This window comes from Gracilinanus agilis, chromosome 3 (genome assembly GCF_016433145.1).
Source record: "Gracilinanus agilis isolate LMUSP501 chromosome 3, AgileGrace, whole genome shotgun sequence".
Taxonomy (NCBI): Eukaryota; Metazoa; Chordata; class Mammalia; order Didelphimorphia; family Didelphidae; genus Gracilinanus; species Gracilinanus agilis.
In genome coordinates, this window is record NC_058132.1 from 81,392,520 (window position 1) to 81,420,034 (window position 27,515).

At 40.9% G+C, this 27,515-nt stretch overlaps 1 protein-coding gene across 1 annotated transcript; it reads left to right on the forward strand.

Moving 5' to 3' along the window:
• Positions 1-3,663: 3,663 nt before the first annotated feature.
• CSF3R (colony stimulating factor 3 receptor) lies at positions 3,664-21,791 on the forward strand. The gene is made up of 15 exons (XM_044671494.1): positions 3,664-3,721; positions 9,258-9,554; positions 10,272-10,395; positions 10,870-11,060; positions 11,963-12,135; positions 12,494-12,659; positions 12,775-12,860; positions 16,043-16,256; positions 16,833-17,030; positions 17,871-17,972; positions 18,495-18,641; positions 19,188-19,328; positions 19,759-19,855; positions 20,490-20,571; positions 20,825-21,791. The coding sequence occupies exons 1-15, from the start codon at positions 3,664-3,666 to the stop codon at positions 21,347-21,349; spliced, it is 2,601 nt and encodes an 866-aa protein (XP_044527429.1). The 3' UTR covers positions 21,350-21,791.
• Positions 21,792-27,515: the final 5,724 nt, after the last annotated feature.

Sequence of the window (27,515 nt, forward strand, 5' to 3'; positions counted from 1 at the left end):
CTTCTGCCCACTCGACTTATAGATAGAAGGGCCCTAGGTAGAATAGTCTATAGAGTATAAGATTAGGAGTCAGAAAGATCCAAGTTGGAATCTTACCTTAGAACCTATTAGCTGTGTAGTCTAAACAAGCCACTCAACTTCTATCTACCCCAGAACGATTTGCATAGTGGAGATAAAGACAGGATAGTTGTAAGCATTAAATGAGATGATAATACATGGAAATTGGGTTGTGAACCTTAAATTGCTATGTAAATTTTACCTATCAGAGATCATTTTGTCCAAATGCTTCATTGTACAGATGAGGAAACTGAGGTGCAAAGTAGCCAAGCTGGGCTTCTAATATCCATCCTCTAACACCAAAGTGAATGTTTTTTACTAATACGTTGGTAGGAAGTTTTAGGTAAACAGTAAACTGAGCAAGAAAAGATTTAAAAAATGAAGATTGATGATTAGGGTTGGGGAACACTGTGGGGTAATGCATCGAGCTCTGAAATCAAAGTAAGGGAGACCCGGTGGAAATCTTTGGTCTAGTATTATTAGTAATAATAATTAGCATCTAAGATATGCAAAATACTTTATAAATGTTATGTCATTTTATTTTCATAAAGACCCTGAGAGGTAAATGCTATTATTATCCCTCATTTGTAGTTGAGAAAACTATAGCAGATGGAAATTCATTAACTTACCCAAGGGTTATACAGATAGTATGAATCTGAGGCAGAATTTGAACTCAGATTTTATTGACTCTAGGTTCAATATTCTATATACTATGCCACCTATCTGCCTCTAACTTATTCTATGATCTTAAGTAAGTCTCCTCTCTTTGCCCATCTGTAAAATGGTAAACAGGGACTGGGGGGAGAAGAATGAAGACAAAGTAGCAGGTAGACAGTTAAGAAGGAGGTAAGAGGAAAGGAAGCAGAGGCACCTACTGGAGACAATCTTCTCAAGAAGATTGGTCACAAAAGGCAGAAAGAATATGTGACAATATAGTTGGTGGAGATGGATGGATCAAGTGAGATGTTTTTGAGAGGGAGACAAGTTTGTAAGTAGTAGAAGAAGAAAAGATTGAAGATGGAGGTGGGCAGTGATAGAGAGGTCAGTCTACTGGAGAAAACAGAATGGAATGGAATCACTTGAGTACCTAAAGGAGTTGACCTTGGCAAGAAGAAAGCCCACCTCATCATGTGAAATAAGTAAATGAATAACTAGTGGGCAAAAGACATCTAGGTGATGTGAGACAAGAAGGGAAGGAAAAGGATCTCTCAGTGATTGCTTAGTTTTTTTTCAGCAAAATATGAGATGATGTTCTCATATAAGATGATTGAAGAGGGGAAGCATGAAAGGTTTGAGGAGGGCTGAAAAGGTTTCAGAAAAGCCACGGTGGTGAGTGGAATAGTAAGGTAATTAGAAAGGTAGAAAAGGATTGCCTTGCAACAGGAGGGCCCAGTTATAGTTGATTTACCTAAATTTGTGGTAGAATTGGTTCGGATAGTTGTTTCATTTTCTCTGCTTTCATTCAGCAATAGATGCATATGATCAAAAGTAGCAGATTGTGGGAGTGATCTAAGACTGAGGTTTGGCAGGGAATAATCAGTAATATGATAAGGGGCCAAGGGATTCAACAGAAGAAGACAATGTAGAGTTGAACTGGTTTACTAAGGGGTCAAAATAAAGAAAGGAGGAAAATATGGCCAGTGAATGGGGTGATTGATGGTCTGGGAGAGAACTGAGGAACTGAAGGAATTAGAGGTCGTGGTGTGGTTGAAGAATAGGATTTAGTATTAGAAAGCAAAAGAAAAGGTGGAACACTAATAGAGTGTGATCAGATAAAGCAATTTCAGAGTTCATGAACACAGAGGTGATGTTATTTGTGGGAAATGGCCAGATCAAGGGTATAAGTATCTCTATGTGTAACTAAGGTGGTATGGTATGGAGGAGTAAATTATGGGAAATGAATAAGTTGAGGGACTGATATATTAAGATTTCCAAGGGATCAAAAATACATATATTGAAGTCCCCTCCTATGAGGACAAGAACTGAGAAAGAGAGAAAGATCATAAGGGTAGATTTGGTGATTGTCAGGATGTAATGGATGAGGGAGAAAAAAAAGAAGGAAGAGGATTCCAAAGTTATATTGAGGGAATGAGAGAATGGTCTCACTAATTGAAATTGGGAAGTTGAGGGAATGAGAGAATGGTCTCACTAATTGAAGTTGGGAAGTTGAAGAAAGAAGTAGGTTTAGGAGGAAGATGATAAGTTTAGTTTGGGGCACGCCAAGTATCAGACGCTTACAGGACACTCAGGCGGAAAAGTACAAGTTAGTATAGTGAAAAGAGGATTGGAATAAAGAAGACCTGAGTTTGAATCCTACATCAGATACTAACTAGTTTTGTAACCCTGGGAAAATCACTTAACCGGTTAGCTTTGGCTTCCTCACCTTTGAAAATGAAATGACAATACCATCTTCCTCACTGGGCTGTTGTGAGAATCAAACAAGATGACACAGGTAAAGTGTATTTCAAACCTCAGTGCACCCAGTAAATGTTAGTTATTATGATAGCTAGAACCTATAAGCACAGAAATGGATTAGGTCTGGATATGTAGATCTGAAAATCATTTGTATAGAGATGATCAATAAACCCAAAGGAGCAGATGAGATCTCCAGGGGGGGAAAGTGTTTAGAGAGAGGAGGACCAAGAACAAAGCAATGGAGGATATGGCAGGTTGTGGAAGGTGAAAGGTGGACCAAGCAAGGAGGCCTAGAAAGAATAGTGAGATGGAACCAGAGTTGTTAAAAATAGCCAAAAAGCCAAGTAGTACCAAGGGCAGGAGCTTGAGTCAGTATCTATGTCCTGGGGCTAAGATATTTAACTCTGATTCTTATTCTCCCTCATAAAAGGTAGAAATTAGAAATCTATAAAGATGAAGTAGCTTTTGTTGTGGGCACAAAAACACATTCCAGTTTTATACTTTTCTCTTTCTTTGTGCCCCTTCCTAGCCCAGACCCAGGGTTTGGAAAGGGATGAGAGAAAAGACAATGGAGTTCCCCAGAAAGAGGAAATAGAAAAGCTTCAGTTCACATTCTGCTGATATAATATAATATAATGCTAATAAAAATATTCATGCTATGAACCATGTAACCATGGGAAAATATTCTTAATTAATTAATTAAATGCATTTTAATAAATATTCATGATCATAGCTAGCACTTATATAGGGCTCTGAGGTTTTACAAAATGCTTTACCAACATGCCATTTTAAACTAATAACCCTGGTGGGTAGGTGTTATTATTATCCCCATTTATCATTATTCCCCATGAGGAAACTGAGGTATTTGGCAGTTACATGACTTGTTCAAGGTCACCCAGCTAGTGCCTAAGGATTTACTACCAAGTGGGACAAGTCTCTTAAACTTCTGAGGTGCAATTTTCTCATCTGCTAAAGAAGGGGATTGAATTAGATGACCTCTGAAGAACCTTCTAGCTTTAGATCTAAATCTGTGGTCCTATAACACCAGAGATGGAATGGTTCTCGTAGGCTCTTCACCCCTGAGGCTCTGTCTCAAATCTTCTCATAGATTTAACTATAGAAGAGGTTAAAGACCTATTTCTCACCTTGGGATCTGGTAACTTATTTCAGGTGAATACTAATAATGCAGCCATGTGGCCTGGGACATGGAATTTGCTGGGAATGATTCTACTCTTCCAGTTCTCTAAAGGCAAGTAATTTGGGGGATTTTGTGAAAAGGGGGACAGGGACACTGCCATGACCACTGTCCATGATTAGATGGGACCTTCTTGTGTTATTTACCCAAGTAGAGCATCAGCAGACTCTTCAAAGATCTTAGGAGCACTGGCAAGCCTGGGCTAAAAATAAATCTCCAGGTGGGGGGAAGAGGACAGGCAGTTAGGTGCCTCAGTAGATAGCCAGGTCTGGAGATGGGAGGTCCTAGGTTCAAATCTGACCCCAGTCACTTCCTAGCTATGTGGCCTTGGGCATTAATTAATTAATTTACCCCCATTGTCCAGCCCTTTTTTTTTTTTTTCATAAAACCCTCACCTTCCATCTTGGAATCAATACTGTGTATTTGTTCCAAGGCAGACTAGTGGTAAGGGCTAGGCAATGGGGATTAAGTGACTTGCCCAGGGTCACACAGCTGGGAAGTGTCTGAGGCCATATTTGAACCCAGGACCTCCCATCTCTGGGCCTGGTTCTCAATCCAGCTGCCCCCTGCCTAGCCCCTATTGCTCTTCTGCCTTGGAACCAACAAATAGTAGTGATTCTAGGACAGAAGTAAAGGTATAAAAAAAGAAGAAGAAAAACTACCCTTTTTAGAGAAATAGACAGTACCAAGTATTTATTAAACAACTACTATATGCCAGGTACAAAGAAAGGTAAAAGAGAGCCCCTAATCTCAAGGAGTTTACAGTATAATGAAGGAAGACTATATGTAAACAACTTATGGGAGAAATACCCCCTCTCTGAGTTTGTGTGTAGATAACCTCTGCTAAAATATATTTAGCACAACACAGAAATTATAGAGGTAAAAAGCTAAGGTTTGTTATCATGCTCAAGCATAGGTTCAGACCTCAGAAAGAATCTGAGCAATCATTAGAATTCTAACAAGCCCTCTTAAAGTCAAATTATGCCAGAGTGATAGAGAAATAGTTGTTTTACATATTGTAATCTTGTACATTCTTCTTAGGTGATAAAATTTAGAGAAGATTGATTAATGATCCCATGCTTCCTTCTGTGTCATAAGAGTTGAATAGACTTAAACAAAGTCATAATCTCATATATCTTCTAAGGAAACAAATGTCATTAAAAAAAACCACTCCGTAGATAAACTCACAACTAGACAAATTGAGAAAGAAGATGTCCATGTCACCAAAAATTCAGGGATAGTTCTTCCTCTGGCTTTTTATCTAAAACGTATTTAAAGCGTTAAGTAAATGTTCATTGACCATGGCACAGGTTTTAGTCAAGTGGGTTTGATATTAATAGAAGACAGGCTTTTAGACAGCCAAAAGTTGGAAGAGGGGAAAAAAGAAAAAAATTCCTATTATAATAGCTATAATAAAACAAGATATATGCAGGATAAATTGGAATTCATCTCAGAGGAAAGACATTGACATTAAGGAGGACTGTGAAAGGCTTCTTGCAGAAGGTAGCATTTTTGCTAGGACTTGAAGGAAGCCAGGGAGTCAGAAATTAGAAGATCCCTTTATAACCAGACTTTGAGTCAGAAGTTGTCGTTCAGTTGTTCAGTCATGTCTGGCTTTGTCATCCAACAGACCATAGCTATCCATGGGGTTTTCTTGGCAAGGATACTGGTTTGCCATTTCCTTTTCCAGTGGAGTGTGGATCTTTTTGTCAGACAATCAGAATTTAAATGACTTGCCCAAGGTCACATAGCTAGGAAATGTCTGAGGCTGGATTTGAACTCAGGTCTTCCTAACTCCAAGCCCAATGCTCTTTACCACTATAGGACCACAGGCAAGATGCTTAGTATCTATATGCTTTATTTTCCTCATCTATGTAATAGGGAACCACCAATCACCAAATATTTATAAACATTTATAGAATGCCACACACCTATAGCACTTTCCTTACAGAGCTGTTATGAGGCTCAAATGACATGAAGCACTTTGTATATTCTTAATATTAGGGTCTGGAATTTAGCCCTGGAAGAAAATTTGGGGATCTTTTCATCTATCCCTGGCATTTTACAGATGAAGAGACTGAGCCCCAGACAAGATAGATGACTTACCTATTGTTGCAGGAAGTCTCTGCCAATAAACCAGCACAAGATATAGAAACAGGAAAAACTGTAGTTTATTCAGAGTGTGGCACATTCTATCAGTAGATGACGGACATGTGTGCATGATAATTTGGTAGATGACATTTACATAGTCTTCCCTCTAAAGCACAATAAATGCAATAATAAATAGAAAAGAAAATATATATTACATTATAATATATAATAAATAACATGTAAGATAGACAGGAAAAGGTATTTATTACAGCAAAAGAGGGTAGTTATCACTGTTACAAAGAAAGTAATATGTTCTTGTGTTAGCATAACTATTCTCACTAATTCAAAGGAAACAGTATTTTCTTTATCAGATAGGATAAAAAAGGAGACAACTTTCTGGAACTATGGAAGTCCTCAGAGCTCTCTTTTTCAGTAACAAAACAATTAGAGATGGAAAGTAGATACTGAAGGAGACAGCCCCTGAAATATATGCTGAGATATCACATAACAAGAAGTGGCAGAATTAGTTATATCAACTCTCATCAGTCTAAACTCTCAGCTCCCAAAATTCCTTTCAATAATCCCCTTTTTTCCTAAATAATTTTTTTCTTTTTACCTCTGAGCCATCTAAAGATTCACAGTACAGTAAGTCAGTTATTTTTACAAACCACAATAAATGTGGCAATGAATAGAAAAGGAAAGAATCTAAACAAAGCCTCTTAACAAGACTGGAGTTTCATGATAATTTCAAAAACTCAGCCCTAATTTATGAAATTTCCAGAGCTATTATTTTTAAAGTAGTAAAGTATTTGGCAAAATTATCTACACTCAGACATGGGGAACTGGACCTCAAGAGTAAAATCTCAGCAGGACCCAGCAGGATCCTGGTCACAGAATGAGACATAATTAACAGCAATTTTACAAGGAACTAGAAAACAGAGGACCTGAATTTAAACTTTCAGTTTTGTTTTAAATTTGACACCTCAATATCTTTATAAAAAGGTCAAGGAATTTGTAAGAAATGATGGATGATAAACATAATTCCACAATCAGGGAGGCAAAAAGGACCAAGATGCATCTTAATGTCCATTTAAACAATAGACTTCTTATTCCTTCGTCTCAGATTTAACTATCTATTTCATGAAGTTGTCTGCTTCTGGGAAACATTTTCCCTTGGAAATTCTTTGTTGAAAGGCTCTATCCTAGACCACTATCCAAAAACTGTCTGAATCAGTCCACTCAAACTCAGAAATACATACCCCTGAATCAATATCTTAATGTCTCTAACTGGAATTTCAGTTGTTTATAGTACCTGGAATAAGCCTTCCACCTTTTTTCTGCATATTTGAAGAGGTATTTCTTCTAGGGAGATCAATTTTCCAAATTCCAAGCCATTTGGAGAGATTTCCTCAGCTGCTTAAAACTGCTAGTGATAAGACAGTATAATTCAGTAGGGCCTTACAAAATCTGATCACATTGACCTTCTAGTAATTAGTTCCTGTGGTAAAAGTAATTGCAAATCTTAAGGAGTTAACCTTATAAGTATTGGTGGCATATGAATAAAATCAAATCAGACTACTTGTAACTCATCTGAGAGTATGGAGTCTTCACATACCATTTTTTTTTCCATCTTTGCCTAAACCCCATACATTGCTTAGATGATATTGTCTATAAGCTTTCTTGATAGTTTAAGATAAGGTTTCTTGATACTATCAGAGAGACCTCAAACCAAAAAAAATCATGTTAAAAGTTTCTTTACTACTAATTAGAGCAGTTCTTTATATGAAAGCCTCAATCCACCATGAAACCTTATAGACAATTACTAAAATGCATCCAAAGTCCATGTATTTAGGCATTTATATGACTATGTTTCTATGGATTTCATGTGAACCCGAAGGAGGTTCGGTTATCCTCTATCAACTCCAAGAGAAAAATTTCAATATTGTAAATCACTTAGGAACATCATCTTTACTTGGATTTTCCATTATTTTTCACTGCCACAATAGCTGCAGTTCTAAGGCAACTAATCCAATTACAGTTATCACAAGTCCTTTAAGTATATTCTTTCACCCAATGGAAAACAGGTGGAAACCAATAACATATCTTCTAGATCCATGTTGGCAAACCTATGACACAAGTGACAGAGTATGCCAAAGAGGGCTATTCCAATATTTCTCATATGACCTGCCCCTCTGCCCAGAAGCCTAATGAGAGTGTTTCCTTCCTCCCCTGTCTGGGATAAATCGGGGAACTCACATGAAGCATGAGGGTTGCAGATTGGACACTCAGTCTCTAAAAGATTCACCATCACTGTCCTAGATCAAATATAAACAGTTTGATCTTCTTGTTTTTCTCAAAGCAAAGTTTATTAATTCATTAAAATAAAATATTTTACAAATTTATCACATTATATCTTTATCAAATCAGCCCCTTTGAGAATATACATTATCCTCATATCATTCAGAAATACATGAAACTGTATGGGAATAATCTTATGCATGAAAAAAATGAGCAAGAAGGTAACAAGTCTAGGAATACATTCTCCATAATCACCTAAATTAGAAAGTTGAGACAACTCTTTACAGATCATATCAGGGTCATACCACTTGCTTGGAAGGAACAAAAAATAATGTTAATGTTATCCTATTCATTGTTTGCATTATAATAATGCTAAAGTGTTTTCATCACAATAGCCCTTCAAAATAGATAATTTTCTTCAGTGAAGTGATAAAGAAGCTGAGGCTTTGATTGGTTAAGTAACTTGCACATTTAGTAAACATCACAGCTAACATTCAAACTCAAGTCTCTGATCTTTCAGGTTTCTTTCTACTCTACCCTACCTTATTTTAAGTCACACATCTAGAGCTGGAAAGGGCTTAAGGGCCATCTAACCCTGTTCCCTCATTTTTTAGGAGAGGAAATTGAAGCCCAGAGTGGTTAAATAACTTGACCAAGGCCATATCATTGATAATCTTCAGAGCTGAGATTAGAATTCAAGTCCTCTGAACCCAATTGTTGTGTTCTTTCTACCATTCAACATTGGTTAGGCTGTCCAATTAGTCTTCTCTGGCAAGAGATATAGTGCCTATACAATGATCTGAAACAATTCTGAAGGACTCATAACACAAAATGTTGTCCATCTCCAGAGAAAGAGCTGTTAGAATCAGATGCAGATCAAAGCATACTATCTTTCACATTAATTTATTTATGGTTTCATTTGGGAGTTTGGGTTTTACATGAGTATTCTCTTACAACAAGGACCAATATGGGAAGTTTATTCTGCATGAAAATACATGTATAACTAAATCAAATTATTTACCACATCCAAGAGTGGGGAGGGAAAGAAGAGAGGGAGACAATTTGGATCTTATAATTTTAGGAAATTTTTTTAATTGTTAAGACATAAAATTGGGAAAATAAAATATCTTTGAATTTTTTTAAGAGAGATACAATGCCCTCATCACTTTGTTAATGACCTGTCCTTTTCCCCATCCCACAGGACTTCAAGATTGTGCGGGTATCAGTCTGTCAGCCTCTGTTATCCCCCTGGGTGCCTCCATCACAGCTTCTTGTACCATCAATCCTAACTGCACCCTGACTGCGGAAGCCACAAGGATCGTGTGGAGACTAGACTTGGAACAGCTGCCCGAGGGTTGGCAACATCAAAGAGAAGATGGAACTCTGGAGTCTAACATTACCCTTCCCCACCTCAATCGCACCCATGCCATGCTCTCCTGTTGCCTGCTCTTGCCAGGAACTCTTCAGGTCATAGAACAGGCAGAGCTGCAGGCTGGCTGTAAGTCCCTCCCCTCCATTGGGAACCCTGCCCTAACTGTCCCTTGCTAGAATATGGGGAGGGAGGATAAACAGAGTCAGGGGCTGTCAGTATGGGGAGGAGTTGAGTCTTGGAGGAGAAAGTCTTTCTAATTGGTTCTCCTTCCTCTTCGGGATATACATATATATTCCTCCTATTGAGGATGGGAGAATAACAATTCTAAACTTCCCATTCAGTGCACTAAACATAGGACAGAGGAGTCAGATTGGTAGGACTGGTTGTCAAGGACGCTTGAGTCTAGTTTCCTTATTCTTATCTCCAAAACCAGGATAAGACCATTAGCAAGATATTGTTTTAGGATCATGTAATGTAAAATCTAAAAAGCACCTTGGAGAACACTTTTCTAACTCACTTTACAGAAGGAAAAACTGGGGAGACTTCCAAAGATATAAAGTGAATTTCCCAAGGTCACACAGTAATAAGTGGCCGGGCTAGGATTCATTAGACTCTCCATCCAATCCTCTCCATTGTCAGGCCTCACCCTCTGGCCTCCATGGATCAAAGGTAATTATGGACAGGAAACAGGAGCCTGGATGGTGAGAATCCAGAAGGCCCGAGTTTAAGAAAAGAACAGTTAAGAGAGTCAGGATTGGATCCTCTTTATTTGCCCTCATCAAGTCCCTTTTCAAAAGCCTTGTTCTTCTCATACTCTTTTTTTTAACCACTCTTTGACCCCAGATCCCCCTCAGCCACCCAGCAACTTCTCCTGCATCATGAACCTTACAGCCCAGGTCCTCACCTGTCAGTGGAAGGCTGGTCCCAGCACACACCTGACCACCATCTTTACTGTGAAGAGCTACAAGTGAGTGAGGTTGTTGGAGAAATAGCAGCCTTGTGCTCCCAACCTCAGGCTTCTCATCTCTGATTGTGGGGACATGTGTAAGGGCTATAGAGAAGTTAATATAAGAGATAATAGTGGGGCACAAGCCCTGGGGTGAGGAGAACCTGTTCCCAAGGTTCTATGGAGCATATGTCAAATCTGGCCAGTCAGGAATTAGAGAAATGAAAGCTTTGTAGCTGGGACCTTAGAAATAGAAGTAAGGATTATTTTTTTCTAAGTCGTCCCTCAGTGGGTCCACTGGATACAGTTCAGTAACAGTGATGGGGATCGAATGAAATGGAGGGGTGCTCAGCAAGGGTGATAGACTCTCAGCAAAGCAGGTGAAGGCTCATTGAGGTGGATGAAGCCTAGATGAGAGGCTGAGGGAGGGGATCATTTGGGAGAGGGGGATGTGGTCAACCAGCTCCAACATAAACTGGTCTTATTATGCTCCAGGAGCAAGGGTAACTGCCAGTCTCGAGAAGAGCCCATTCTAGACTGTGTCCCCAGAGATGGGGAGGAGAACCAGTGCTCCATCCCCCGAAGCCAGTTTCACATGTACCAGAAGATAGAAATCTGGGTGAAAGCAGAGAATGCACTCGGGAAGGCTGAGTCTCCACACTTATGCATCAACCCCATGGATGTGGGTGAGTGATATAGTCCAAAGGAGTCAATAGGGAAAGATGTCTAAGCAGGCTCAGAAACATAGAAACAGGAATATGGAGACACCTAGAGACAAAAACAGAGAACAGTGATACAGTTAGAAACATAAAGGCAGCCACAGGAGATGAGATTCAAAATATCAATTAAGCACCTATTTGGTACTCCACAGGGCAGGCTGATACAAACTATAAAGGAGCTCTTGCCCTCAGGGCACTTATACTCTAGTACAGGGATGAGACATAAACACTGATGCTGTGGCATACCATGTCATTAAGATTCCATTAGAAAGGTACAAACAAAATTCTCTGTGCAGTCTGACAAAGAATTGTTGTTGGGGTTTGGGAGATCAAGGAAAGCGTCCTGATGAAGGAAGCATTTGTGTTAGTTTTTAATGGATGGGTAGAAAGTGAATTTGAAAAATGAGAGGGAGGACATTCCAGACATTGGGAACGAGCAAAGACATAGATTCAGGAAAATACATAAGGTACATACCAGGAGGTTGTTTCTGAAGGAAAAAAGGAAGGAAGGAAGCATTTATCAAGTGCCTACTATGTGCAGAGTAGGCACTTAACAATTGTGATTCTATCTGATCCCCACAAAAACCCTGGGAGGGAAGTGCTATCATTATCCCCATTTTAAAATTGAGGAAACTGAGGCAGACTGAGAGGAAATGATTTGCCCAAGGTCACACAGTTAGTGTCTGAGACCAAATTTAAACTCAGATCTTCCAGACTCTAGGTCCAGTGCTGTAGCTGCTACACCACCTTATGGGCAAGAACATAAAAATAGACAAAGCAACAAGATACACAAAGACAGTGTCCCAGTGGGAGAGACATGGAGAGGTCCCTATAAAGGGGGGATTTAAAAATTGATTTCTCTATTACAGTAAAACTAGAACCCCCAATACTTCAGGCTGCTAAGGCCAGGCTAGATCCAGGCACCTCCTTACCCCAGCCTGGATGCCTCCAACTACAGTGGAAGAAGGCTAGGCAGAACAAACACCTGGAGCAGACCTGTGAGCTTCGGTACCAGCATCCTGGGGAGCTAGCCTGGGTCCAGGTAAGGCCCTCACTCCCACCTGTCTTTGGGGGAGGGAACCTGCATCTCCTTCACTGAACCTTTAGTCCCTTTATCGAACCTTTATCCTTCTCCCTAAGTGTCCTAACTAAACCCTCCTCTTCACAGAATCTTCATCCTCCCTCACTTAGATTCCTCTTCCCTCTCATTCAGCATCCATCCCCTCCTTGATCTTTCTCCATTCTCCTCCACTGATAATGCTTTCTTCCTCACCATAATGCTTTCTTCCCTTCTATACTTATCCACACTGGTTCTCTGAGCACCCAGGATCCTCCTCCTTTAGGACCTTGGTCCAGAGTACAACGTTTCCCTTACATGGTTTCTGATCCTTTTCTGGCAGGTGTCACCCTTCTCGAGCCTTGGTCCCCAATATGAGGGAGAACATAGTCTCTGTGGCCTCCACTTTGGTACACACTATGTCGTACAAATGCGCTGTATCCGCTGGCCTATGAGTGGCCACTGGAGTGACTGGAGCTCAAGCCTGGAGCTCACTACCAGGGAATGGCGTAAGTGACCAAAGGTGTTGGAATAGGACAAAGGAAATGGGAAATAGAATATCTCTGGCATTTTTTTCACCTCTTCTCAGTCCCCTCAGTCAGTCATGCCTCTCCTGTTACCCAGCTCCCAAGGTCAGACTGGATGTGTGGTGGAGGCGACGAGTACAGAAACTAGATGCTACAATGACAGACATCCAACTTCTCTGGAAGGTAACTTCCTTCCCCCACCCACCAGGGGTCATCCTCTCCAGTTCCTCCTGTAGGAAGCTTGACCCCTTCCTAGACCTAGAGAAGTGACACCAGAAAGCTGGAAATTTGTGAGAGATGGACTCCTCAATTCTTTTTTTCTTTAAACCCTTACCTTTTACCTTAGAATCAATACTAAGTATTGGTTCTAAGACAGAAGAGTAGGCAATGGGGGTTATGTGACTTGCCCAGAGTCACACAGCCAGGACATGTCTAAGACCAGATTTGAATCTAGGACTTCCTGTCTCTAGCCCTGGCTCTCAATCCACTGAGCTACCCAGCTGCCCCTGGACAACCTCAATTCTTCATAACTTCTAGGTTGAATTTTCTCATCCCCTTTTTAGATAATCCCAGTCACTCAATAAGCATCTATTAAGTGTTGACAGATACTAGAACTGGGAGAGGCATTAGAGAATATCCAATCCAACTCTGTCACTTTACAGGAGAGTAAATTCAGAGATTTGGGGCAACTAAATAGTGCAGTAGATAGTATGTTAGGACTGGAGTCAAGAAGATTCATATTCCTAACTTCAAATCTGGCCTCAGACACTTAATAGCTTCATGATCCTGGGCAAGTTATTTAACCTTGCTTGCCTCAGCTTCCTCAAATGAGCTAGAAAAGGAAATGGCAAACCACTCCAGTCTCTTTACCAGAAAAATACATCAAATGGGTCATGAAAAATTAGACATGACTAAAACAAATGTATAACAATAAATCCAAAGAATAGAAGGAACCTTTCCAAGGCTACTCATCATTTCTTTCATCCCTCTCACCATCATTGTCCCCAATCCTGTATCCCAGAAACAGAGGACAAAGTTGGGAAACAGGAAAGATCCTAGTAATAGGAACCTTGGTCAACTCCCAGCTAGGAAACCTTAGTTTCTGTAAGCCAGGGAATCCATCCATTCAGCTTTCCAAAAATTGAATCAGCTGCCTCTGGAAATGATGAGCTACCCATGACTGAAGAGAAGGCTAGAACTTGTCAGGGATGCTGAGGTGAGGATGCATGGTTTGGTAAGAGAAGTATAATAATAATTTTGTTACTATTCAGTCATTTCTGATTCTTTGTGACCCCATTTGGTGATTTCTTAACTGAGATATTGGAGTGATTTACCATTTCCTTTTCCAGCCCATTTTATAGATAAGGAAACTGAGGCAAAGAGAATTAAGTGACTTGTCCAGGGTCACATAGCTAGTAAGTATTTGAGGCCAAAATTTAACTCAGGAAGAAGAGTCTTCCTGACTCCATGTTCAATACTTTATCTACTGTGCCACCTAGCCACCTCTGTAATAATAATAGTTGAAATTTATAGCATTGTAACACTTTAAAAGCTAGCATTTATGTATATTACAAACTTTTAAAAAATCACTGGAAAATTTCATTATTTAAATTTCTTTTATACTTAGTTGTGAATGTTGAATATTAAATTTTGATTTTAATTGAAAAAATAAAAGTTAGTATTTATATAGTGCTTTAGGTTTGCAAAACATTTTATACATATGATCTCATTTCCCCTCACAACAACCCTGGGAGTTACAATTAATACCCCAATTTTACAAATGAGGAAACTGAGGCAGGTCAAGCTAGTAAGTGCCTAAAGATAGATTTGAACTCAGAACTTCTTTGATTCCATCCACTGTGTCACCTCACTGCTAAACTGAAATTATAAATGTGCCATATACACAATATCTTATATTTGCATTCAAAAATTCCCTTACAGGGGCAGCTGGGTAGCTCAGTGGATTGAGAGCCAGGCCTAGAGACAGGAGGTCCTAGGTTCAAATCCGGCCTCAGACACTTCCCAGCTGTGTGACCCTGGGCAAGTCACTTGACCCCCATTGCCTACCCTTACCAATCTTCCACCTATAAGTCAATACACAGAAGTTAAGGGTTTAAAATTAAAAAAAAAATTCCCTTTCACAAGTGTAAGACAAAAGAAACATGACTACATAGCATTTTGTTCAAAAAAGATCTGAGGTTGTTAGAAGAGCATAAGCTTAAGATGAATCATCAGGGCAACATGGAAGCCAAGAAACTTAAATTCAAACTTGGGTTGCATTAAAAAATGAGAATCTAGGGCTTAGAAGTGATAGTCACACCATACTCTGCCTTGGTCAGACCACATCTGGATAACTTGTCATTTCTGGGCACCAAATTTTAAAATAGAGAAAAGCAACAGTGCATCTAGAAGAAGGTTTACCAAGATGATGAAGAGCCTATGGTCATGCCCTATAAAGATCAGTTGAGGCAACTAAGAATGTTGATGTGGGGAAAGAGAAGAATTAGGGAAAATATGCTAGCAATTTTCAAATATTTGAAGGGTTGTCATGTAAAAGAAGACTAGATTTGTACTACTTGGGCCCAGAAAGCAGAACCAGAAGCACTGGGTCTCAGTTCAAAGAAACAAATTTAGGTTTGATATTGGGGAAATTTTTCCTCATTACGTGAAATAAGCCCCTTGAGGAATAATAATCTTAATACCTAGCATTTATATTGTATTTACTAAGTGCCAGTCACTGTACTAAGCTCTATATAATTATTATCTCATCTGGTCACCCCAAAAACACAAAGGTGTATGTTATTATAATCCCCATTTTAAAATGAGGAAACTAAGGCAAGAAGTGGCTTACCCAGGGTCACAAAGCAATTCAGAGTTGAGGGTAGATTTGAACTTAGTATTCCTGACTACGGGCTCAGCATTCTATTCACTATACCATCTAGATGCCTAGAAATATAGTGGTCCCCATTCTTGAAAATCCTTAAGCCAAGACTTGTCTGCTATGTTGTAGAGGGGATTCCTAATCAGATAAAATTTGGACTATATGACCTCTCAGATCCCTTCTAATTCTGAAATCTTAATCTCTTCTGAGCCTCCCATTAACTATATGAAGTGTTTTTTAACAGACATTATTATCCCCATTTTACAGATGAGAACACTGAGGTTTAGAGAGATTAGGTGATTTGCCTAGGATCACATAGCTAATGTCTAAAATAGAATTCAAAACCAAGACTCCTAACTCTAATTACAAAACCATTTCTACTACCTCATAGCACCTCTAGGTTTGGACCTTCTGAGGTTCCTTCCAATTATGATGTTCTGTGGTTTCTTAAAGAGATTGTAACTTCTTCTGTGTATCTATACAGCCAGTGCCCACAGAGGAAATCAACAGCCAGATCCAGGGCTATCTTGTCTTCCCAATTTCTCGAAAACAAGATGGGGCATCCCCACCCCTCTGCAACACCACAGAGCTGAGCTGTGTCTTCCAGCTGCCGGAAAGGGTTCAGGAAGTGGTCCTCACAGCTTATAACACAGCTGGAGAATCTCCTCCAACCACTGTTGTCTTTTGGGAATGTGAAGGTGAGGATGACTTTTCCTGCTTTGTCAGAAGAAACAGTAGATACACTATTTGATCTCTGAGACCACAGTACCTCCCTCTTCCAAGTCTGTTGTACTCCTTCAACCCTTCCCTCCCCGCAAGATAAGGAGGGAGATGAAAAGAATCTACAAGTCTCTCTTGTCAGAGATGGCAAACCTTTTAGGGGGTGGGTGATATCCTCAGGCATGCTTGGAGAGAAAGAGGGAAGCAGCCCAGCCCCATGTACCTCTGGCTTTCTAGTAATGAACTCTGGTAAACTCTGTACTGGGGCAACAGCATGCATGCCCACAGAGAGGGCTCTGAGTACCCCCTCTGGCACACGTGCCATAGGTTTGCCACCATGGCTCTAGGTAAAGCCTGGTTTAGGCTGAAGCATCATCTTGGGGCCTGACGAGCCATATCTGGATGATGTCACAGACCTGGAGATCCTAAGAATAAAGCATTTGTTACTCCAGACAACATAACATTCTTTGGGGTTAGGGTTTGGGGGGTTAGGAAGGATGCCAAACCACTCTTTTCTCCTCAAGACTGACTCCATAACATATCCCCATTTGCAGGATCTTCTGTATCCAGTATCCACACTTCTGCCCCAGATGCTCACAGCCTCTGGGTAGCATGGGAGCATCCCCCAGGCCAGCCCCTCCCCAGGGCCTATGTGATAGAATGGTGCCTAGCTCCAGTCCAACCAGAGGTTGACTGTGATGGCAACTGGAAGATTGAATCCAATGGGAGCAGCACTGGGACCCTGCTAGATGGTGAGAGCCCAGACCCCAGAGGGGAACTAGGACTCTTTTACTGTAGATCCCTTACAAAGGTTTTATGGGGTCCTCCTCTCCCATGAAATTGGCTTCCTTCCCACCTCATCATCCCATCAATCCTCCTGCTTCTAGGCAAAGCAGATTCTGCCCCAGCCTAGATAGATAGGATCTCTTAGAGTGTGGGATTTTGAATAAGGAAGACAAAGCTCAAATCCAGCCCCAGGCCAGTGTTGGCAAAGATGAGGGGAGTTGCTCCATTCCCCCTCTTCCCAGTGCCCGAGGACATTTTTGCATGCCCTGCTCCTCTGTCCAGCTGCCCAAAGCAAGCATTTCCTCCCTCCACTCTGGAGTAATGCAAGGGCCTCACAGGGAGCCCAAAGTTGCAGTTTGGGCACCCAAACTTGAAAACCTTCACCAAAGCTGCCCCAGACACTTACTAGTTGTATGCCTCTGGGCAAGCTACTCAACCACCCTCAGCTTTAGTTTCCTTAACTATAAAATGGGCAAAATAATAGCAACTACCTCCCAAGGTTGTTATGAGGATAAAATAATATCTGTTAAGCACATTGCAACCTTTGAAGCACTACATAAATGCTATTTATGTGGTTATTCTTTTCCTCTGGGGAAGAATTCCTAGGTCTTCTCAGGATGCCTATTGTTCTATCTCTCATATTCAGAAATGGGAAGTTTCCTCTACCACTCCTACAGTATCCCACTGTATCTTCAGCAACCATTGTTCAAGTGTTTCTCCCTCAACCAGTGTCAACCAGAGAGGAAGTGCAGTGGGTGGCCCCTCCCACTTCCCAGGACTAAGCTCTAACTCTTCTTCCTTTGCAGGGAACATCATGCCCTTCCAGCTGTACAAGATCACTGTGTCCCCCCTGTACCATGATGCTAAGGGGTGCCCCCAGTACATCTATGCTTACTCCCAAGAAAAAGGTTTGCTCTCAACCTCCCCTCATTCCCAATGTCACATCCACCCCATCCTCCCCACCTTAGCCATTAGCCCAGAAAACACAAGCATGCATGTCTAATAAGTCAACTTCCTCTTTGGTTTCAGGCATTAGGCTTATAAAAATCAGGCAGAGGACTTGGAAGAAATTAGGTAGTTATCATGGGATGATCAGTTCTAAAATGTACTTCCTTTCTCTCTCCCTTTGTGTTTCCTTGTGTCAGTAGAAGGGGAAATGGAGCGATCTGAAGGAAAGAGGAGCTTTAGAACACAGAAAGGAGTCAGGAGAAGCTAGAGCAAGGGATAGTGGTTCTCAGAGACAAGGTAGCATTGGCCTTAGGGATTCTCCCTCTGGCTAAACCTATGCTCCACCTCCAAAATATACAGCTGTGGCAACCTGGGAACTAGAAACCAGCCCCACATCTAACTATCTCAGGCTAGACCTGCCTGGAATGGAGGCGATCAAAATCCATGCAGCCTCCATAGTGCCTCCCCTCCTCAATTCACAGGCCCATCTCATGCCCCTAAGCTAAAGCTGATGCAAATTGGAAGGACCTGGGCAGAGCTGGAATGGGAGCCTGGAGCTCCAGAGCTGGGGAAGAGTCCTATCAACCAATACACTGTCTTCTGGACCAACACCCATGATGAGAGATCCAGTGAGTGCTAACCCTTGTCCCTCTCTGATCCCTACCCCCCAAAGCAATTAGGATCCAAGAAACATTTGGCTGGTATTCTTTCAGGGAGATCCCTGGCTTCTCTACTATGCACCCCACTTCTCCCATACCCAATACACTGTCTTCTGAACCATTCCCAAATCAAAGAATTTTGTAAGGGTCATTGCTTATCTTCTTCTTGATCCATATCCCAAACTAGCCATTGAGCTAGTTTGAACAAAGGGCTTAAGCTATTGCCACTTCTCCCCCCAAAACCTTGGACAAGCACAAGGACACATACCTGGTACTGTGAAGCTATCCCCTTCCAAGACTCTCCCACATCCCACCCATGTCCTCAATCCCTTTTGGACCAGTGTCCAGGACCGGGGATTCTGTAAGTACTCTTCCCTGTTCTCCCACCCCAAAGAAGATATGTTTTCTCAGAAGTCAGGGTCAGGACCCAGAGTCCCTGAACTCAGAAGTCAGAGCCCCCACGACCCTAACCTAATCTGTTTGCCTCTCTTTTTCTCCTCTACTACTATCTCACAGTCACCATTCCAAATGCCTCATCTCGAAGCTACATTCTCCATGGCCTAGCACCCACCAGCATGTACCACGTCCACCTCATGGCTTCCAATCAAGCTGGAAGCATCAACAGCACAGACCTCACACTGATGACCACAGCCTTCGGTAAAAGCAGCCTCTATGAAGGTGACCATAGCCAACCAGCTGACAATCAACCAATCTACAAGTATTTGTCAAGTGCCTACTATGTGCCAAGCACTATGCTAGGTGCAGAGGATATAAGTGCAAAGAAGGGAATGATCCCTTCTTTGTGCAAGGAAAGAAGAATATACAAGGAAATCACATTCTAATGGCATAGTCCTAAATCATCCACTAGGGCCAAACCCTTGTCCTATTTATCTGGGGAATGTCCTAAGGGCAGTTTCAGTCTGAAATGGGGAAAGATGGCCCTGCCAACAGTTAAACCTAATCTGAGAGGGAGAGTCATGGCAGTACATTCAGGAAGTATCCATTCAGAGAATTTAGAAATATTTCTGTGCTCAGGGATCTGACCTCTTTTCCTAAGGCACTTTCCCCCCTAACCTTTCCCCAACAGAAGAGAAAGATACCAGTGTCCTCTGGATCCTGAGCATCCTCTTCTCTGTGATGATATTCTGCATTATTACCCTTGTCTGCCTCTATAAGAATCACAAGTGAGTGAGATCCCAGGGCTGGTGGGATGGGCATGGGCATGGGATGCTTGGAAAGGAGGACACAACTCAACATCTCAAGACACATCTCACCTGTCTCAGTGTCTGTCATCCTAGGCCTTTCCTCCTTCCATCTATCCAGGGGTCCTCCAACTGTGCAATCATTCCTCACATCTAAGTGAAATTCCTCCTAAGCCTATCTCCTCCTCTGTGAATAGGATCATGGGATCCATGATATCAGAACCTTAGAGAAGACTTTAGAGATCATTGAGTCTTATCATCCCATTTTACAGCTAAGACCCAGGATTTGCCCTGGCTCTAGATTCAAAGCTTTCTCCAGTATACTGGATTGAGGAAAGATACTAGAGGCTAAATCCCATCCTACTCAGTCTATATTTGGTCTTCAGAATCTTAGCAAACAAGATTCAATTGCCCCCAGCCTTTTCTTCTTTAAGCCCAGGGATTCTCCCTTCTCTCAACATTTGAAGCAAAGCTGAGGCTTTTAGGGAATAAAGGGAGTAGCTTGTCAAAAAGAACTCAGGACTCTAGAATCAATAAGGAGAGAGGAATCCTTGTCACCAGAGCAGACCATTCCCAATTCCTGCCTCAACCAGGTAACTCACTTCATCTTTTCCAGGATGAAGAATCAAATCTGGCCAAATGTCCCAGACCCAGCCCACAGCAGCCTGGGTCAGTGGGTCCCTACGATCTTTCCTGGGGTAAGATATAAACTGGGGAGAATACCAGGTGGGACAAGGGCACTGAGAGCCTAAGAAGAAAAATAGCCATGGGGGAGAGATGGACACACTGATTTACATTGCCCAACTATATCTCCCTATCCTCCCTATATGCCTAACCCTCTCCCAAGGAGAGTAATCTCCTTCCAACTGACACTGGACAGTCTTGGCCTTACGGAGAAACAATGATCTGGGTATCTCTCTCCAACCATTTTGATGTTCCTATCCTTCCCAGGAGATCATTCATCTCTCAAGCCTGAGGGACCCTGGCATGCCCCCTGTCTCCAAGATCATAGTCCTGAAGGAAGAGGAAAAGAAGCCACCACCACAAACAACAGGGACAGATGAAGAGGCTAAGAATCTCCCCCACCTGGTCCAAGCTTATATTCTCCAAGGGGATCCCTTCCTGCCAGAGCCCCATCCCAACTCCAATGACCCCATCCAGTATGGGAAGGTGATGGGAAACCAAGGGTACCAGAGCCAGCATGGATCCCCTGCTGGACTTTACCTACGCACAGATTCTACACAGCCCCTCCTGGCTGACCTCACTCCAAGCCCCAAACTCTATGAGAACATGTGGTTCCAAAGAAGTCCTATTGGATCCAGGGTTCCCAGTTCTCAAGGCTTCGAAGAAGAGAACAGTGATGACTCTGCCTTCCTTCCCCACTGCCCACAGGGACCACTCCTTGATTTTCCTCTCCTGCAAGGGTTGAGGATTGAAGGAGATGAAGGACTAGACAGTATCTACAATCCCTTATAGAATCCCACTTCAACCTCTTTCCATGCTGTGGGACACCTTCCTATACCTGGACCTGGATACACAGTCCCTGTGGAAGGAAGAATCCCTGAGTTTCCCACGAGTTTCCCATTGTTCTCAAGAGCAGATAGATGACTTTGTCTTTCCTAGTGGAGAAGACAGCTCAGGACTTCCCCAGCTGAATTACAGTGAAAGTGTTTTCTGCATAGTTAGAGAACTGGGGAGGAATCGCTAAAAGAGTCTAGACCCCACACATCCCCAGGAAGACTTCCCACTGCTCTAGTCACCTCCCCCTATCCAAAAAGATGTTCCTATCCAGGGTAACATGACTCCACTCCTCTATCAATTTCTACACCTGCATCATATCTGCTCTATGGGCCCATGTCCTGAAAAGGAAAGACTGTGCATACTTCCTAAAATCAAAGAATCCTACCCCTACCCCTTTTTGTACCTGCCATATAGGTTTCCAAATGGACAATATTTTAAACTGATTCTTTCAGAATCTGAAGTGTGTCTAGGCTCTCTGTCATTCACATGAGAGGATGTGGGGGGTGGAGGTCAAGGGAGAGTAAGATTGGGAGGAGGGCATGGAGTACTAATTATTATCCATGAACAAACCTCACCAGAAATGTTTTGTGACATGGTGCTATGAAAAGAATAGTGAGGGCAGAAGATCCCAATTCCATCATTGCTGTGCCACTTACTCATTAAGTAACTTTAAACAAGCCTTTTCTCTTTTTCTGAATGTCATAGGAACCCACATTTGGAGCCAAAAGGGACCCTAAAGTCATCTAATCCAACTCCTTCAATTAACAGATAAGAAAACTGAGAACCAGAAATAATGAGTGATTTGCCCAAGGTCACATAGATAGTGAGGCAACTAGGTGGCTCAATGGAGAAAGACCTGAAGTAAAATCTGACCCCTGACACATCTTAGCCATGTGAACCTGGGCAAATCATTTAAGCTCTAATTGTCTTGATACACCGGAGAAAGAAATGGCAAAGGGCCCCAGTATCATTGACAAGACAACTTCATGAACAATACAATCCACAGGGATCACAAAGAGTCAACATAACTCAACACCACCACCACCACCACCACCACCACCACCACCACACAGGAAGGAAAAATGTGGATTCAAACTCAAATCCTCTTCCTCTAACTCAAAATCCCACATTTTTCCCCTTTACACCATGCTCTTTCAATCTTTTCCTCTGAAAAATGAGGGGTATGGACTAGATCATTTTGGCCCTTTTGGCATCATGGACCCCTCTGGCAATCTGGTGAAACCTAAGGTCTTAGGATAACCATTTAAAATAACTGAAGAAACCATTGAGTTTCAGATAGGGATTAATAAAAACTAATATGCAGTTTTTTATTCATCCAACTTCATGGACCCCATAAAATCCAAAGACACCTTGGGGGTTGTCCATGAACACCAGATCAAAATCCCATGGACCAGCCAAATTTCAAAGTCCCTTCCATCTAAAACACTCTATATGTAGGCACTCAACTTAAAGTCAGACAACCTGAGTTCAAGGCCCATCTTTTTTATTTATTTTCTGTGTGCCTTTGCACAAGTCTCTTTCTCTCTTCAAGCCTTAGTTTACCCATTTGTAAAATGGAATAAAGTATACTCAAGAGGAACAGCTAGATAGCACAGTGGGTAGAGGGCCAGAGCTGGAGTCAGGAGGACCTGGGTTCAAATCTGCTTCAGATACTTTCCAGCTGTGTAATAGAAAAGTCACAACCTCAGGTGGCTGGCCTTTGCTGCTCTTCTGTCTTAGAATTGATACTAAAACAAAAGGTAAGAGGTTAAAATATAAATAAATGTAGGCTGCTATAAGGTAAATGTTAGGAATCTTACTATACAGTAGAAATGGGAGCCACCATTATAATAAGATCCTAGACCTAAAGTTGAAAGGGCTCTCAAAGGTCTCAAAGACCCTCTCAGTTCATGGATGAGGAACCTGGGACCCAGAGAAGTAAAGTATCTTGCCCCAGGCCACATAAGTTGTAAGCAGTGGAACAAGGATCTAATCACAAGGGGTCTGATGCCCAACCACATGCTAATCATTCAATACCTACAAATTCTGTACAGAATTTCCCTTTTAAAAAAAGTAGAGATGGATAAAACATGGTCCCTGGCCTCCCCACAGCCTATTATTCTAGAGACATGCATGATATGTCCACACATTAAATAATAGTGATACAAACATAGAAGAAAAGAATGACTCCAAAACATCTACAAGCATCACCTCAACAGAAAACATAGTTTGGGAACAAACTCAGCTAGAATTCCTAGAAGAGATGAAGCAAGCATCTTTAAAAATTTTTTAAAGAATATTTTTATAAATGGAATGTGTGCTTGAAGAAAAATTTGATTTTGCTTTATTGTTTCTTGATATCTCATGAAGTCATTGACTTTTATTTACCCAGTTCTAATTTTTAAAAACTGAATTTCTTCCATGACTTTTTGATCCTTCTTTTCCAATTGGTCCATTCTCCTTTTCATGGCACTCTTTTCTTCTTTGGATTTTTGTGTCTCTTTTCAGTTGACCAATTTTGTTTTTTAAGCTGTTATTTTCTTTTTGCATTACTTTTATTTCTTTTTCCCATTTTTCTTCAACCTATCATATTTGACTTTTGAATTCTTTTTAAGTTCTTCCAGAGCTTGAAACCAATTCTCATTTTTTGAAGTTTTGCATGTGGTTGCTTGGATTTCACCTTCCCCTGTTAATTCTATGATTTTGTCCCCTCTTTGTCCCCATAGAAATTTTTAAGTTTGCTGTTTGCTCATTTTCCTAGCCTTTTTTTTTTTTTGCTGACTGAGAATTCTGAAAGCTGCTTACTGCTTCTGTCTCCTCTGCTGCTTGCAGGGTTCAGCACCATGAGCTATTTTATCCTGAACTAGGCCTTCACCACAGCAGCACAGGCTTGAAAGGGCACAGTGCTATGAACTTCTGGGTCTCACTGTGGGCTGGTGCCAGGGCCTGGGAATTCAAGGGGTGGGTCTGAGATGCCCTTTTGTTGATATAGCCTGCATCCTGGGATCCCAAAGTTAGCCTATGGCCAGTCAAGGAACTTGGTGCAGTAGGTGGGGAGATGGTTGACCAGCATTCCTCTGTATGCAGTTTTGCTTCCAGTTCCCTCTTATCCTATGAAAATCAACTCTCTCTGCCTACATTTCAAGTTGTATTCAGCAGGAGAGCCCCCTCATTCCATCTTTCTGCTAGTTTTTGATGCCTGTTGTTTTGAGGTACTTTCTAAAAATTTGTTTAAAAGGATTGTCAGAGCAATATCAGCTTTCACTGCTCCTTCTTGGCTCCTTGAAGAAAAAATGGAAAAAGAAATGAGACCTATGAAATAAAAAATGAGAAAGGAAATTAACAACATGGCATCAGAGGTACAAAACCTTGCCAAAGCAAAAAATACCCTCAAAAGTCAAATGGACCAAAGAGAGGCATAAGAAATAAGATATATATATATATAATCATAAGGCAACAAGAAATATTAAAAATAGTCAAAAGGCTGGAAAAAAATAAAATGTAAAGTATCTTTAAAAAAAAACTAGTCTAGCAGGAGAGGAAACATATAAGAAAAACAACTGCTTGAACGCATGGGTCGGGGTGGACATGATTGAGGATGTGGACTCGAAAGTACCACACCAATGCAACTACCAACAATTTGGAAACAGGTCTTGATCAAGGACACATGACAAAACCAGTGGAAATGTGCATCGGCCATGGGTGCGGGGAGTGCGGGGGGTGAAGGGGAAAGTAGGAGCATGAATCATGTAACCATGTTAAAAATGAATATTAATAAATGTTTAAAATTTTAAAAAAAACTAGTCTAGAAAACAGATCAAAGAGAAAATTTTAAGAATCACTGGGCTTATCTGAATGTCATGACCAAAAAAAAAAAAAAACCATAGATATTGTATTTCAGGAAATCTTAAAAGAAAAGTTCTCAGATCTCTTAGAACCAAGAGGATACAGCAAGAGGGTAATGGGGAGAAGGAGAATCCACTAGTCACATCCTGAAAGAAACTCCAAAATGTAAATTCTCAGCAATATCTTAGTCAAAATCCAGAGTTACCAAGTCAAATAAAAAATATTGCAAGCAGCCAGAAAGAATTCAAGTACCCAAGTACCACAGTCAGGACCACATGTGATTTAGCAGCCTTTTTAAAGGAACAAGGAACTTGGAATACAATATTTCATAAGGCAAAATATATGCACTTATAACTAATAATAACAACAGCAATGCTGGGGGCAAGGGAAGGAGAGGCAGAAAGGCAAGGGGAAATGGATCTTTAATGAACTATAGGATTTCCAAACACTCCTGTTGAAAATACCAGAGGGTGTATAGAAACTCTGAAATGCAAACAGAGGAATAAAAAGAATAAAAAGGTAAACATGAATAAATGATGATAAAGGACTAAATAAAGGTAAACTGCTTACATTCAAATAGGAAAGGATAGTAAAGCAAGCTGATCCCTATCATCACCATCAAGATTCATAGAGGGAGATTAGAGAAATGCAAATCAAAACAATTCTGAGGTACCACCTTACACCTAGGGGAGTAGCCAATATGACTGTAAAGGAAAATAATAGATGTTGGAGGGGATGTGGCAAAATTTGGACATTAATGCATTGCTGGTAGAGTTGTAAATTAATCCAACCATTCTGGAAAAGCAATTTGGAATTATGCTCAAAAATATTTTTGTTCAAAATATTTGTTCAAAAATATTTATAACAAAGTTCTTTGCGGTGGCAAAAAAATTGGAAAATGAGGGGATATCCCTCGATTGGGAATAGTTGAACAAATTTTGGTATATGATGGTGATGGAATGATGAATTGATAGATTTCTACAAGAACTGGAAAGACCTACATGAACTGATTCAGAGTGAAATAATCAGAACCAGGAGAACATTATACACAATAACTGAAACATTGTAAGAAGATCAAATGTAATAGACTTTGCTATTAATAGCAATGCGATGATCCAGGACAGTTCTGAGGCACTTTATGAGAAAGAATGCTATCCGCATCTAGAGAAAGAACTGTGGGAGTAGAAGAAAACATATGATTTATCATTTGTTTATATGGGTATATGATTGGGGATTTGGGCTTTAAAAGATTACTCTATTACAAAAATGAATAATAAGAAAATAGGTTTTGAGTGCTAATGCATGTATAACCCAGTAGAATTACTTGTCAACTCCAGGAGGGATGAGGGAAGAGGGGAGGGAGACAACATGAAACATGTAACCATGGGAAAAAAAATTTTAATTAAATTTAATTATTTCATAGAGGGAGCCCCATTAGACAAAGTCTGGATTCTATTATGTCTTGATGATCTTAAGAAAAGAATGGAAAGGAACAACTAAGAGGCTGAGTGGATAGAGAACCAGATGTAGATAAAAGAGATCCTGGGTTCAAATATGGCCTCAGACACTTCCTAGAAAAGTCACTTAAACTCCATCACCTAGCCATTACTGCTCTTCTGCCTTGAAACTAATACTTAATATTGATTCTAAGACAGAAGGTAGGAGTTTAAAAAAAGAAAAGAATGAGGGGGCAGCTGGATAGCTCTGTGGATTGAGAGCTAGATGGGAGGTCCTAGGTTCAAATTTGACCTCAGACACTTCCTAACTATGTGACCCTGGGCAAGTCATTTGACCCCCATTGCCTAGCCCTTACCACTCTTCTGTCTTAGAATCAATAATACACAGTATTGATTCTAAGACAGAAGGGAAGGGTTTAAAAAAGAAAAAAATGGAAAGGGGGGAAGAGAAATACACTAGGAGAAAGAGAAAGGAAGATCTAGAGAAATTACTTCACATAAAGGATACACAAATAGACATTTATACAAACAAGGGAGATTAGTGACTGACACTTGAACCTCTCATCTTAACTGGTCAAAAGAAGGAACACACACATAGAGTTGGGAACAGAAATGCACTTCACTCAATAGTGAAATGAAAGAGAAAGAACAGAAGGAATTGGGTGGGGGGGAGTAGAGAGAAAGTAAATTAAGAAAGAAACAAAACTAATTCTAAGGATGTACAAAATTATTTGTCGCTCTTTTTGAGAGAGCATGCCCATAAGTTGGAGAATAAATAAACAAGCTATGGTATGTAAATGTGGTATGTTACAAATAAA